The following is a 14,923-nucleotide window of genomic DNA, read 5'->3' on the forward strand; positions in this document are numbered from 1 at the left end:
GCAGGAAATGATACGTTTCTGCACTAGAGCAGTTTAGGTTCCAATTACAAGTACGATTTTATTATTCTTTTTACAATAAGCAATTGAAATTTGGGTATAAATGGATTTGTTATACAATTTCCATTCTGATATTTGACTCCCCATTCCATAAATTACTTTTGGCCAAATTGTTAATTGAAAATACCTACTCTCAAAAATACCTACTCTCAAAAATACCTACTATAAAAATGTATTTAAAAAAACACATGCATTTTACTTTCCTCGTATGCGAAATGAAAAGTAGAGTGTTTTAACTCGGGTGATAGGCAGCATTTTTGAAAAAAAACCAGGCAAGTGCGAGTCGGACTCGCGCACGAAGGGTTCCGTACTATAATGCAAAAAAAAACAAAAAAAAAAGCAAAAAAAAAACGGTCACCCATCCAAGTACTGACCACTCCCGACGTTGCTTAACTTTGGTCAAAAATCACGTTTGTTGTATGGGAGCCCCATTTAAATCTTTATTTTATTCTGTTTTTAGTATTTGTTGTTATAGCGGCAACAGAAATACATCATCTGTGAAAATTTCAACTGTCTAGCTATCACGGTTCGTGAGATACAGCCTGGTGACAGACAGACGGACGGACAGCGAAGTCTTAGTAATAGGGTCCCGTTTTACCCTTTGGGTACGGAACCCTAAAAGTATCATCTACTAATGTTATTGTTATGCACAAGCAGAAGATATTATAGAATCTTGTTTATTTACAAGAAGATGACATTTTTCTCCACATACCTATAGTAACAGCACCAGTCATGGGACATTTAAGAAGAAATTTGGAGTATTTATGATATTTCCCTTATACATGTAACTGGTCTACCGCTTAGCGTGTTAAAAGATGAAAGTCCTATCCGTCTTTCATGTTTTAGGCGTGTTGTATCAAAGATATTGCAATGAGTTTCCACATACTTAACAAATTAAAACTATGTTTTTTTCTTCTCCAGTCATGGACACCAAAGCTCCAGTAATGGGCCCCCAGTAATGGACGTGGATCCAGTAATGGGCCCCCTATAATGGACATTGCTCTATCAGTATAAAATATTGAAATGGGGTATAAGTTATGGCAAAAAAATCAATTTTTGGTATAAGCTTTTATCGATGAATGTATTTTTCTTTCCACAGCCAATTATTATTGTATTAGATCCATCGAGACAATTCTAATATACCTAACACAATTAGTTAGGGTTTATTTCGATAAAATTCCCATGGCCACCTCCTGTCTCCATCATAAGATCAGGTCGATGTTATCATATATAATATTGCATTATCATCAGATTTGCATACTTAATTACGTACTTACAAAAAAATTCAATTGTATCGGAAATCGAAAAGTGGCTCAAATTCAGTTACCAAAATTTGACCCACACAAACTAACAGGGCAAGTTAAATAAAAGTTTGGAAAAACGATATTAATTTATGCGAAGTCCGAGAATACCTCCTGGTTGACGTATTTCGTAACTACATTTTACTTCTGTATTGTTTAAACATGAAATTATGCCATGGCAAGCATTATAATGTCAATTGTCCCATTATAGGAGGCATGCAGTTTTACAGCTCCTATAATGGGATTGGGCCAAATACCACTATTTTTTTTACATCTGTGGAGTCACAACATAGTGTGTTGTATACATTATCTCATGGTAAATGCAATTAACAAAACACATTCTAGTTTTCATCGAGTATTAATTAATTAAAATTTAATAAATTAACTCACCTCTCTTAGCGAAGTTGTTAAGAATTCGTAGTGGTATTTTTTTTCAGTGACACGACAACTTTTGGGTTGACGCCAATTTCTTAAAAAATAACCAAATTTAATGAAACTTTAAATTGAAACAGCTCTAAGACTCATATTTATGATAATATACAGACAGTGTTTATAAACTATTTTTAGATACTTATTTTAGAGGATTTGTGGTTTTTTGTCCCATAACTGGTTCCACGTCCATTATAGGGTCCACTACTATATATATTTTTGAGAAAAATATAGCTAGGTATTTTAGTTTAAAAATCATTGTTACAATAAATATAGGCTTTTCCAGAGAACATTTACCGAAACGAAAGCAGAATTCACAAGGGTTTTCGGTGGACGACCGTAACGCGAATGATTGTTTGGACTGACCTTTCTATAAATATATTAATGTATTTTATTGTGTAATAATCATAATAATTATTAAGTTATATTAAATCTGGGAATGAAATTATATCAGAAAGGAGATTCTTAAATGAGTAGGTATACTCGTAACATGCTTTGTGCATTAAATATACCTCCCTCTATTGAGTGAAAATAAAACAAAATACACAGGTAATCTGTGTTGCGGTTTTAAAGTGCCATCTGTTACACCTTTGACAAATTAAAAATGATTGCTTGTCAAATGAAGTCGCCATGTTAGAATTACACCGATACTATAAGCATCACTCACACAAACAAGCAATGAGGCAAAATTTTACCAATATTCAAAGGCTTTTTTCTTAATAATTTTAATCAAAATCTAGTATTTTTTTACGTTCTGCGAAGACAGAAATATATATACTACCCAAACATTACATATACAAGTGAAGAAACCCTATATAATAGGAGCTAGGGTGCCAAGAAAGTTGTATGAAAATCGAGCAAGGAGAACCACCTTAACTAATAACACTGACATGGATTGGTTATAAAGCGTTTCTGAAATGGTCTACACTAAGCATCATGTCAACTACTACTACTACTACTAAACTTGACTTGGAACCTAAACTTAAACAATGTCAACCTCAGAGATCGCCGACGTTGAAAACTAGAGATGCCCCGAATAGTGAATTTGGCCGAATACCTAATATTCGGTCCCCCCTCTCGGCCGAATACCGAATATTCGGCATGACATGCGAACATTTTGAGTCACAATTATTACGAAAACTATTCGCCAACAAAGCACAACGTTTGCTAAGATATATTTTTATGATGAACAGAATTAATGAATGTAGTTAAAGTCAATCAAGTCAGACCCATGATAAAAATAAAATATTTTGGAATCAACAAATGCTCAAAAACGTGCCTTCGTATTTAAACACATTCCAAGAGAACATTTTAAATATAAAATATACCTAGTTCTTGGTTCTTTTGTTGTGTATTTTTAGGGTTCCGTACCCAAAGGGTAAAACGGGACCCTATTACTAAGACTTCGCTGTCCGTCCGTCTGTCACCAGGCTGTATCTCACGAACCGTGATAGCTAGACAGTTGAAATTTTCACAGATGATGTATTTCTGTTGCCGCTATAACAACAAATACTAAAAACAGAATAAAATAAAGATTTAAACGGGGCTCCCATGCAACAAACGTGATTTTTGACCAAAGTTAAGCAACGTCGGGAGGGGTCAGTACTTGGATGGGTGACCGTTTTCTTTTTGCTTTTTTTTTGTTTTTTTTTTTGCATTATGGTACGGAACCCTTCGTGCGCGAGTCCGACTCGCACTTGCCCGGTTTTTTCTTTTTATGTAGGTGCAACAGATATTCGGTATTCGGCCGAATAGTAGGCAACATTCGGCCGAATAATGAATATTCGGCAAAGTGGCCGAATAGGCCGAATACCGAATAGTTGCCGAATATTCGTGGCATCTCTACTGAAAATCCTCCCCCACCCCCTACCTGCAACTGCATAAAAAAACTGAGTGGCTCCACTTCTTAAATACATCTTATAGTTACTTTTTTTCAGCATTAGAAAAAGACTACGCGGTCTTGACGAGTCTTTTAATTGAAAAACGCTTTTTTTATCAGTATCTATTATGAAAGCAAAAGAAAATAAATAATCGTATACACGGTGTAACATGAGGAAACCGAATAATTTTAATTTGTATGATTCATAATTGCTAAATATTGGCCGTGACTTATTTTTCACAAGTGTTTTTCAATAAAAAGACACGTCAAGATTGTTTACCTTTTTTCTAATGCTAAAAAAACGAATTATAGGGACACGAAGATTTATTCTGCCAAAGGAAATCTTTTTTTAGACAACACCATATTTGACCTGTTTAAGATTTGTGCAGCTACGACTTATTATAATAGGTACGGTAAGTTCACAAACATTATAAGCCAACGTTCAACAAAAATGTGTTGATGTCTACGATAAGGACGAAATTTACTTGTAATTTAATACGAATAACCTGTCCAAGCGTCCTTGTGGCAAGGGACAAAATGGGATGGGACCTTTGACTAGACATTTTTGCTTGGAAACGACACAATTATTATATTTATAAGTAAGACTTATTGTCAGTGTTTTAGAGGCGTGGAAATACTGTAAATGTTTATGGAACTTTAGCTTGTAACACATTCAGGGCCAAGAACCCGACAGTCGGGTACACTGTTCGTAGCGACTACTCGCTACATACGGCGAAAACGTGGCTACGCGCTAATGAATGTGTTAAAGATGTTTGTGAACTCGACTGTAATGCAAAATAGGTACCTACAGGTACAGTCAACTGGAAAAATATGGTGCACAAATCATCTCAAAAATATGTCCCATAGCTCTTACGTCAGCGAATCTATGGAACATACTCGTATATAAATTTATACTTAGTTATGTTTTTAAACAAACACATGCTATTAACTTTCCTCGTAATCGAAATGAAAAGTAGTGTTTAAGTCGGGTGAAAGGCACAATTTCATCCCTTTGGTTATCAACCTACTATGACGCGTGACAAAGCGCTTGCGTACATGAGTCAAATATGCAAGGTAAATGCATTCTATGTACTAATTACATTTTGGTTACTCAAATAACAAGATATATTTAAAAGGTTAATTTATGGGTTATAATTCTGGTTGATTCGATATGTAAGTACCTACTTACCTAACGCATTCATTTTCTTATGTAATTTTTTTACTGGCAGGCGCTGAAAGCACTATTTTATCTACGGTCCTAATTGTTACAGTACGGACGAGGATGCCCGCCAAGCGATGATGCTCGACTGCGGAAAAATAAAGGAGATCCAAGTCAAACTACTCCTGAGCTCCCGCTCCGAGATGCACAAGGTCATCGAGCAAGCGAGACAGACGGTGCCTATCCTCACGCTCACCGCGCCCGCGCCGGCCCCCGCGCCCCCGCCGGCCCCCGTCCTCCCCGCGCCCGTCACCGTCACCCCCTTCTCAGCCGCTCTAGGCAACTCCATGTCAGGCTTCGGCATCCCCGGAATAGGCAACCCTAACGAAATACCGCAACCCGCTGTCATTGAACCACCCGCGCCGCTTGTAAGCCCTACTGAAATTCTAGATGAAGACGACAGGACGGAAAGGAAACGCAGCAAGGAGAAGGATAGGCGGCGTTCGCGAACGCGATCCAGGTCACGTGATAGGGATCGGAAGGACCGTAAACGGGATAGGCGCGACCGATCGCGCTCGCGCGACAGACGCCGTAATAGAGATCGCAGCCGCAGTCGCGATAGACGAGATCGTAAACGGGACAGGAAAGACCGCAGCCGGTCGCGAGACCGATCTGACAGGAGCTCGCCTCGCCGCTCCCATGACCGTCGCAACACTCGCAAGTCTCCCGATAAGACGATCAATCTTGTTGACGATACTCCCGCGCCGCCGCCGGCGCCGATGTTCGGCAATGCGAACCAGGTCAATCCAAACATGCAGCAAATCATGAACAACGCCATCGCTTCCATGCAGGGATCACCCAACGCGATGGATTCGCCGATAAACAGATTCAGTGATCCCACTATCAATGACGCTTACAACAAACTGAGCGAACTGGGTAAAAAGCGTAACCCTAACGCCTTCCAGGGTGAGCAGAATGGAGGAAACAGATTTGCAGGCGGACGAGGCGGTGGACCTCGAGGTGGCAGCACTTTTAGGCGAGAGGGTCGCTCTCGCTTTGAAAACGATCAGCAACACACTACACCAGACTGTTGCGTGGCCATCAGAAACGCGCCCAACCATACCAGCTACGGAGACGTCCGACGCTTCTTCCCATTCCTAATTGACAAGCACGGAATCAAGATGATCAACGACAACACCGGCCGTCGCACCGGCAACATCTTCGTGAGATTCTGCGATCCTCGCTCCAAGCAGCTCGCTTTACAACGGAAGAATAACGAGTTGAAGGGCGAGACGGTCGTAGTAGAAGCGTTAGATGATGACACTTATGAGAGCGCAGTGGACTCTTACATGCCATTCCGAGATAATAACGCTCCCGAAGAGAACCAACCACGCATACCTCCCCCACAAGCCCCCATTTGTACTGTTCTGCGTCTCTCAGAGCTTCCAAACTTTGTCAAAGAACACGACATCATCAAAACCTTCAGCGATTTCTCTCTACTTTCCATCATGCTCAACGACTGCCGCATGACCAGAACTAAGACCGCTTTTGTCCAGTTTGCAAAACCCGAAGACGCGAGAATGGCCATGGAGAGGCGGAACAGTTACGCATTCGGAAAGAGACTGCCTATTATTACGGCTGTCACTGACGAAGAGTATGAGAAAGAGAAGTCTATTCAGAGTGATAAGATTGATTTTCCGAGTCAGAACGAGCCGCCGCCGATGGAGCCGGTGGAAGAGCGAGGGCCGAGAGACCCGCGCCAGCGGAGATTCGAAGGCGCTCAGCCCCAGCAGCCCACTCAAGGCCAACAGCCGGTGCCCTTCTTTAGCGCGCCCTTCGTTCAGCAGCAACAACCCTTCGCTGGCAACTTCGCTCCGAACGCACAGTTTGGCGGATTCCCTGGGAATGGTGCCATGGACCCGCGCACCGCCGCCGCCAACTGGGCCAATCGTCCCGGCTTCCCTAACCAGATGCAGCCACAGATAACTCAAGGACCCGACATAGAAGACGAGCTTGACTGCGTGCTTATGAAGGGTCTGCCTTGTGACGCCACGGACCGGACTATAGTAAAGTTCTTGTCTGATACAGGCGCGGTTCCGGCCCGAATCCATCTCATGCTAGATCCCGCAGGCGTGCCTTCGGGCGATTGCTTCTGCGAGTTCCGTACGGCAAGCGAAGCTCGCCGGGCGGCTTCCAAACACGGACATAACCTCGACGGCTGCAGAGTTACTGTCGATTTAGTGCCACGCGGCGTCGTAGAGGAAGCTTTAGAAGGGCCTAAACAACCTGATCATAGAGACGGGCTTAGGGATAACGGTCCGCATGGAAACGGTCCTCACGGAAACGGTCCGCCGCAGTTCTTCGACGGTCCGCGCGGTGCCACGCGCGGGGGATTCCGTGGTAGAGGAGGATTCGATCGCGGCGGCTTCGACCGCGGGTTTGACCGAGGCGGCTTTGATCGTGGCGGTTTCAACAGGGGCGGTTTCGACCAGGGCAGGGTCTGGAACGACCGCGGGCGTGGTGGTTTCGACCGTGGTCGCGGTCGCGGCGGTTTTGACAGAGGTCGCGGTCGCGGCAGGGGTCGAGGGGGCTTCGAGAACGGCGGCCGCGACACGCGCGACATGCGCGAGGATGACGACTCGGCGCTGGAAGACTTCGGCGCCCCGGGCTGCGTATTGTCCTTAGAGAACGTCCCGTTCCGCGCTTCAGTCGATGATATCCTCAACTTCTTCGGCGACTTCGAGCTTACTCAGGATGACGTGATAAGACGTTACAACGAGCGCGGTCAACCAACGGGCGACGCGAGGGTCGCCTTCCGCACGCCGTTTGACGCTCAACGCGCGCTCAACACCCGCCACATGGGAACCATCCAGGACCGGAGAGTGAGCCTGACGCTTCTCTAGCGCCGTGACAAGGGCTCGGACTCGGATTCGAGCGACGAGCGGATCTACACACTTATGTAAATATAGTGGAATAGCAGTGTGGACAGACTGATATTAATTGTATGGTTTACGTTGAGTTGATTCATACAAATTATGCGAAGGCCCCTTTAGACATGACTTAAGTCCTTTCAGTCTTTTTATCAAGACTTTCACTCTGATTTCCTTTAGAAATGTCTATTTTCAGTCTTTTTCAGAAAGCTAAATTAAATCATGTCTAAAGCGGCCTTATGATTTTTTGTTGTTAGGTCATATGATGCACTTTTAGTGCAATTTTGTGATTGCTTTGCGTTTGTACTGTACAGCTAGTAATATTAGCTGGTAGATAGATTTACGTTTTATGTATAAAAGTATGGAAGGTACTTTAAAATAAAATAATGACATTCACAGTATAAATTCGTAGTTTTATTTCTCAAACCACACGAACACCGATGTTACAAAGATCTAGTTGGTAGTTAAATGTATTCACATCTTCACATGACAAACATTCTTTAGAAACGAATTCAACAACAACATGTACAAAAATTCCGATCCCGGTCCGTGAAATATGATTTGACTGTGTGTAATTTAAATGGTCTATTAGCATAAAAAAATATTAAGTAGGTTTATCTTCAGCCATAATTAAAGAAATAACCATTCGATTACCCCGTCAAACATATTTCCTAGACATTTTACTTAAACTATTGTAACGCCAACTAAAATGTCGATTTTCGTCTTCGCGGTATTCCCTCTTGATTTATGTACCATTTCGTACCTTGTCACAAAAACAATATCAATTCTCTAGCGACTTTCATATTGACGGTCAGTGTGACACAGTACGAAATTGTGTGTACGAAATGAAATTCCCATTTGTCCCCGACGTGACCATCGCCGTACATGAGGCGGGGACAGATGAGAATGATACGTATGCAGCGCCTATTCCCATCTGTGCCCGGCGGGGTCAAATGGGAATACACCACTCCACGTAACCGCTGCCACACATGAGATAGGAATGATTCATATGAACGCACCTATTCACATCTGTGTTCAGCCGAGACAAATGGGAATTAGACTAAATTGTACATAAATCAAATTCCTTCACAGTCCATCGCCAAAACAACCTTCGCACTATAAAATAGCGTTCATATTTGCATGGCAAGTTATCGCAACAAGTCGGCGTTAAAAAAGCTAAATAACTCATATTCTATTCACAATATTATACATAATTTAATTTAATAGCTTCAGATAACATGGTAACGGCCGAACAGTAAGTTAATTACATACATCCGTTTCAACACATTTATAACAACACTAACATAAGTTTCAACAAGAATAATTTGTTTAAAACTGAACGTAAGTCATAATTCCATACCTTTACTTAAGCCCAATTCATTTATGGGTATATTCCCATTTGTCCCCGCCACACGTAACCGCCGCGATACAAGAGGCGGGAACAAAATATAAATTATTTATATGCAGCGCCTAATCCCATTTGTGTCCGGCGGGGACAAATGGGAATACACCCATTTTAGAATTTTGAACCTTTCGTAGATATTCAATATTCAACTTTAATTTGTCCTTTTCAATGGACATTGGGACTTAGGAGGTTTTAAGAGTAACTAGTAATTCTCTTTTCCGTACTAATAAAGGACGATCTTTTTTAAGATTCCGCAGATACCAAATGCTTATTAAAAGTAATAAATATCAGTACCTAAATATGAATATGAAATTAACATGAACCATCGTCCACACGATTACCTGAAAATAAACCTTATTGCAATAAACATAAGGTCCATCGGTAGTCAGGTGTTTCTTTTAGAATATAAATATCAATGTTGGCGACCCGTAATCTCTGGAATGTATTAGTCAACTATCTACAGCAGCGGTCGGCAACCTGCGGCCCGCGGGCCGCATGCGGCCCGCCAACCTCTCGCTTGCGGCCCGCGAGCCTCCCTGGATATTTTGTATGTAATACTGAAGAATGACAATGCTTGCTAAAGTCACAAATATTACCAAAGTGCGGCCCGCGTCATCTTCGTTAACTTTTATGTGGCCCTTGGCTGCTAAAAGCTTGCCGACCGCTGATCTACAGGATCAGGGTCAAACCAATATTTTGTGAATTTCTAAATTTTAACAACTCGGACACACCAATCCCTCGAGTTCCAGAAACTGCCAGCGAAAAAACGACCTTAAGGTTTTAATTTTAGAGTTGAATTTTGTCTGTCATTGCTGACCCGATATCGCGTCCGTGGAACTAAAGGGATTCTAACTAAAACTACATATCTGTATTTGTGATGGTCACAAGTTTTTTTGCAATGTAGTGCCGATATGCGACATCTTTTGTGACCGTACTTTAATTTATTGTATGTTGTAAATAATAAGAAACAAAAAACAAGCTCTCAAACGTATCTGCTTGTTTTCCATAATTAGTATAATTACCTAATTATTTTATATACAGTTATACCCAAGAAAAATAATGCTGTATACTGCAAAACGTAATTCAAGACCAAAAAAGTAAGACAATGTTGCCACTGCAATAATTTGTTTGTAAATTAGTAAATTCCTTAAAATAATCACGCTAAGATAATTTATTTATTAGTAATTTTACTCCTACGATTGAAAAAAGTACTTTTATTTACTTATTTTTACATAAATACAAGACGCGCTAGTAAAAAAGTGGCAACATTTCTTACTTTTTTTGGTCTTGAATTAGGTTTGCAGTTTAAATATCAAATTAAAAATAAATAGACAATGTTACTCATGTAAACTAAAATGCTCTTAAAAGTTCAAATGAAAATAAAAATGTAAATTCTAATTCAAATGAAATAAACAATGTTTTTTGTTCGTGATCATTGCCAAAACATACAGGGTGTTACTGACCATCGCATCGGGCTTTAAATCCAGGGCTCGATTCTACTCGCTAAACTGAGCTACTGTTATTATGGCACCAACCCTGAAATCCCGATTTTTTTTTTTACTTTTTTCATATATTTTGGCTGATCAGATGTCGACGTTTTCTATGGAAAAGCCAAAAAAATCCCCGATTTTAGGGTTGGTCCCATAGTAAAAGTAGCTCAGTTTAGCGAGCAAAATCAAGCCCTGGAATTAAAGCCCCATGGTCAGACACATACTGTATAAAAATACACGAAAATATCGTTCCATGCAATTTTGATACAATATCTACAAATTACTTAAAACAATAGTAGAAAATTTTATCAATTTTAGACAAAAATTTGACTGTACATATGTATATGTATAAATAGGTACAACATCTAATACTAATATGTATGAATAGTATGTTTCGAACGTAAATAGTTCAAAGCAAGATTCATCAAAAAATTTAACACAGGATGTAAAGTGAGTAGGTATAAGTAGTGATATTATTTTAGATCTCACTGTTATAGCAAAAAATATCATCAATTGTACGGGTCAATCGCGGACGGTCTAGGACGCAAAATGACTAGTGTAATATTTTTCATATAACAAAAATTTATTACATTAAAACAATCATAAGTAAATAGGCAAAGGGTTAGGTAATACATATGTGGGTAGGGTAGAAAAGTGGTTTCAATCGATGTGTGGAAGGGTGTAATATTTTGTCTGTATCGCAATTAGTCTACATCGCAAACGGTCTATAACGCAAAATGCCCACTTTTTATATCACCACATTTTTACATAGGTAGGTTAGGTTCGTTAGGTATCTTCAAATGGCCGAAGGCCAAACAGCACAGAATAGCGGTAGCGGGGCTCCGTCGACATCGCTATAAAGTTAAGATAAAACGGAAAAAATAATGTGGGCATTTTGCGTTCTAGATCGTTTGCGATGTAGACTAATTGCGATATAGACAAAATATTACACTAGTCATTTTGCGTTCTAGACCATCCGCAAATAACCCAATTGTACAAGTACAATGTGTGATATCTTAGAAATAAACTTACTTCGAATGTGACATTTAACACATTCGAGTGCCGGAAACTCGGCGGGTTCTCTGTTCGAAGTCGCTTTCCTCTACAAAGCGGGAAAACACTGGGATCGGCTACGAGCGTAGCGCTACGAAAACTTTGACAGTAAACGTCGCTGTAAGGCTCTATACATTTACATTATGCTAACTCTGTCAAAAGTCGACATTCGGCAATTCAGTTACCACAAGATATATAGCGCCACCTAGGCTTGCTGTCAAACTCGAGCCATTATTGTTCTTATTAGACTTTCCCCTTTTCTACAATGAATAACTCTTTGGTTATAGTGAGTTCGATATTTTTTTCGACCCTCTGGTCATTTTTTTAACTTTCTATGTATAGTATAGGTAAATATATAAGTACATATAAATTTTCATGTTATAGTCGAGTGGTTATCAAAATGTAATATCAATAGTAGAGATAGTATTAAAATATAATAAATTAATCTCATTTCGCACACTTACAATACTGTGTTGTTTTATTAAGGCTACGTTTATCGTGGTATCATTATCGCTTTTTGAGCTAAACGTCTTTTAACCCTTTAAATAATATATAATTAACTGTCTTTCATAAAATAAACCATCCAATCTAAGGCATAAGGGTGTCAGAAATTATGCAAAATTGAACCCTGCCACTTTAAAAGTCCAAAATTATGTGGGAAATATATTCCCTCTTCCTTAATAAGGCTTAATTAAAACCGTAAATAATTTTGTATTGATGAATACAATTAAAGGATATTTAGCTCTTAAAAAAACCATTAACTTTTTGATCGCTAAAGACGTCAACTGACGGCCTACCGCGAACCACGTTCCACGTGTTGCCTCTCTGTCACACTTGTTCGTACGTAAGTGTGACAGGGAGGCAACACGACGAACGTGGTTCGCGGTAGGCCCTCTGATGCGCGCGGTTACAGGCCAATATCAAACTTCGCTTCGTGCATTCCGACAAGTATCACGATGTCGCGCTGCGCACGATAGGTGTGGCGTTCAAACGGTTAATTAAAAATGTTATATATGGACTATATGTATACCGAACAGAATTCAAAAATGTGGATAATGGAGAAAATACTAGTTTTACTAACCTTATGATACCACGTAAAAGTCGCCTATTCTTTATACAAATTTACGTATTATTTGGAAATTATAATTATAACACTAGTCTAGGAGCAAATCTGACAGGACCACAATAGAAGTATTTCAACGATATTATATGTATAACATTTCAGAGGCATTTGTTTTAACAGTTTACGACTATTTAACCCTTTACCATGCTAAGGGATATATATTTCCCACATACGGCACTTCAAACATGTGTTCTATTCTCGATTGTCAATTTTGAAATGTCAGCCTTGTAAAGGGTTAAGTGTACCTATGCGTAATCAATCTGCTGGACGTTAATATAACTTCTATTGTAGACCCTACTTATGTGCTATTTTCAAATAAAAGGGTACTTATTGTCGGTTGTCAATAAGGCGCTATTTCCATATAGCTTCAACTTTAAAATCAACCTTATCAACAACCGAAAATGTGGCACCTTTTGGTTGAAAACGTCACATATAAGTAGAACAACTAAAACCGACTAAATGGTCCCAGCCGCGTTAAATATAGTTAGCTCTTACATTTGGTATATTTAGTAGACGAAATTGCATTTTTAAATACGCTACTACGCCTACTACTTAAAGACAACATAAAAAAAAGAATATAAATACACGTACAGCTAAACAGGAGCATACCTATATAACATGTCGCACGACTTAATATTACTTATCTTTGTCGCACGCGTTTCATTAACCTTTTACCAGGCCATGGGATATATATTTCCCACATAGGGCACTTCAAATTTCTATATTTGATCAGTAAGACTGACATGCGATTGTCATTTTTGAACTGTCAGCCTGGTAAAGGGTTACATAGTCACTGTCAATTGTGAAAAGTCGCTTTCAAAAATGCAATTCCATAACTGTACAAAACTATACTCTCAAGTATACACTACGTGTCCTAAAAATTCATTTCGAAAACCATTTTTAGACTAAATCGGTACATGTTTAAAAAAATCGTGGAAGTGTCTACGGAGTGGTTTAAAAGCATCCAAAACTGGTACATAAAGAACCGTGGTCTTGTAGTTATTTTACGAATAGTATTGATAGTTTCAGTTATCTCTTTTATTAACACTTTGATCGTCAAAGACGTCAACTGACGCGCGCGGCCAGCCCAATGTCAACCTTCGTGCATTCCGACAAGGTTCACAATCACGCGCCGCACTAGGCGTGGCGTTCAAAGGGTTAAATTTCATCATAATGGTTCTATAATAACTTATCTCATTCATCTGGAAAGACACGAGAAAACGTTCTCTATAAAGAACGTAGAATGTTACAAAATAACTATTATACTTGTCATTGTGACAATGTTCTATTAGTGCACATAATTTTCTATACATACAACATTTAGTTGTAGTAGGTATTACAAATTATTTTTATGCATCTCTGCAATATAAGTAGATGTGTGTCGCAAAATATTACATTTAGCAATAAAATAGTTAAAGCCGAGGCAAAAAATGTTGTAATAAGGAAGCATTTGTAGTGGAATATTGCTTACTCTTTTAATAGGTACTTCTAATTTGTAATGAGAATTGAAAGCAAACTAATCGATGTTTCAAATCTTCTAATTATTCTATTTTTCTGTTGTAAATAACAGGTTTAACGATTAATCGAATCATTTTTTCAATACTTTCATACTATTTTTAACACGTTTCCCACCAGCATTTAGGTGGAACTTTGGAAAATTGAATCACTGCCTTAAAGGCAGTACCTTTTATTTATTTGATTTATTCCACTTAGCTGAACGCATTTATTCTAGCACAGGCCTATTTAATGAAATGTAACTTAATACAGGTGGAAGCGTTTTTTCAAAAGTTTTTGAATAGATTGCCGGTTTGAAATCTAAATAGATTTACAAGTAAATGAGCGGCAAGGCCAGTACTTAATATAATAGGAGTGAAATGAAACTGTACACAATATTCAGTCCAGTGTTTCCTGGTTTGCAGCGCGTTCCTCGGATTATTAGTCTCTGAAAAGATAAGATTGTGTTACTTAGTTGCTTATTTTTTTTAATAAAAATATAAAAATGTGGTTGAAGTAAAATAATTTCTGAGTTTATTAAAAAAAGACATTCCCCACCCCCTTTTCCAACGATACCTCATTTCAAAAACCGTCCAACCATTT

At 39.3% G+C, this 14,923-nt stretch overlaps 2 protein-coding genes across 2 annotated transcripts in view; one reads left to right on the top strand and one right to left on the bottom strand.

Annotated features, from left to right (window-relative positions):
* Positions 1-8,160, top strand: part of LOC134674461 (uncharacterized) — a 31,032-nt gene extending 22,872 nt beyond the window's left edge. Inside the window, exon 3 of the mRNA XM_063532539.1 lies at positions 4,938-8,160. Coding sequence (XP_063388609.1) covers positions 4,938-7,728 — 2,791 coding nt within the window. The 3' untranslated portion in view covers positions 7,729-8,160. The remainder of the gene's footprint in view (positions 1-4,937) is intronic.
* A 1,508-nt stretch (positions 8,161-9,668) lies between these two features.
* The window catches only part of LOC134674494 (ceramide synthase 6-like), a 34,451-nt gene continuing 29,196 nt past the window's right edge, over positions 9,669-14,923 (bottom strand). Inside the window, exon 8 of the mRNA XM_063532594.1 lies at positions 9,669-14,768. Coding sequence (XP_063388664.1) covers positions 14,762-14,768 — 7 coding nt within the window. The 3' untranslated portion in view covers positions 9,669-14,761. The remainder of the gene's footprint in view (positions 14,769-14,923) is intronic.

Source organism: Cydia fagiglandana, chromosome 20 (genome assembly GCF_963556715.1).
Source record: "Cydia fagiglandana chromosome 20, ilCydFagi1.1, whole genome shotgun sequence".
Taxonomy (NCBI): domain Eukaryota; kingdom Metazoa; phylum Arthropoda; class Insecta; order Lepidoptera; family Tortricidae; genus Cydia; species Cydia fagiglandana.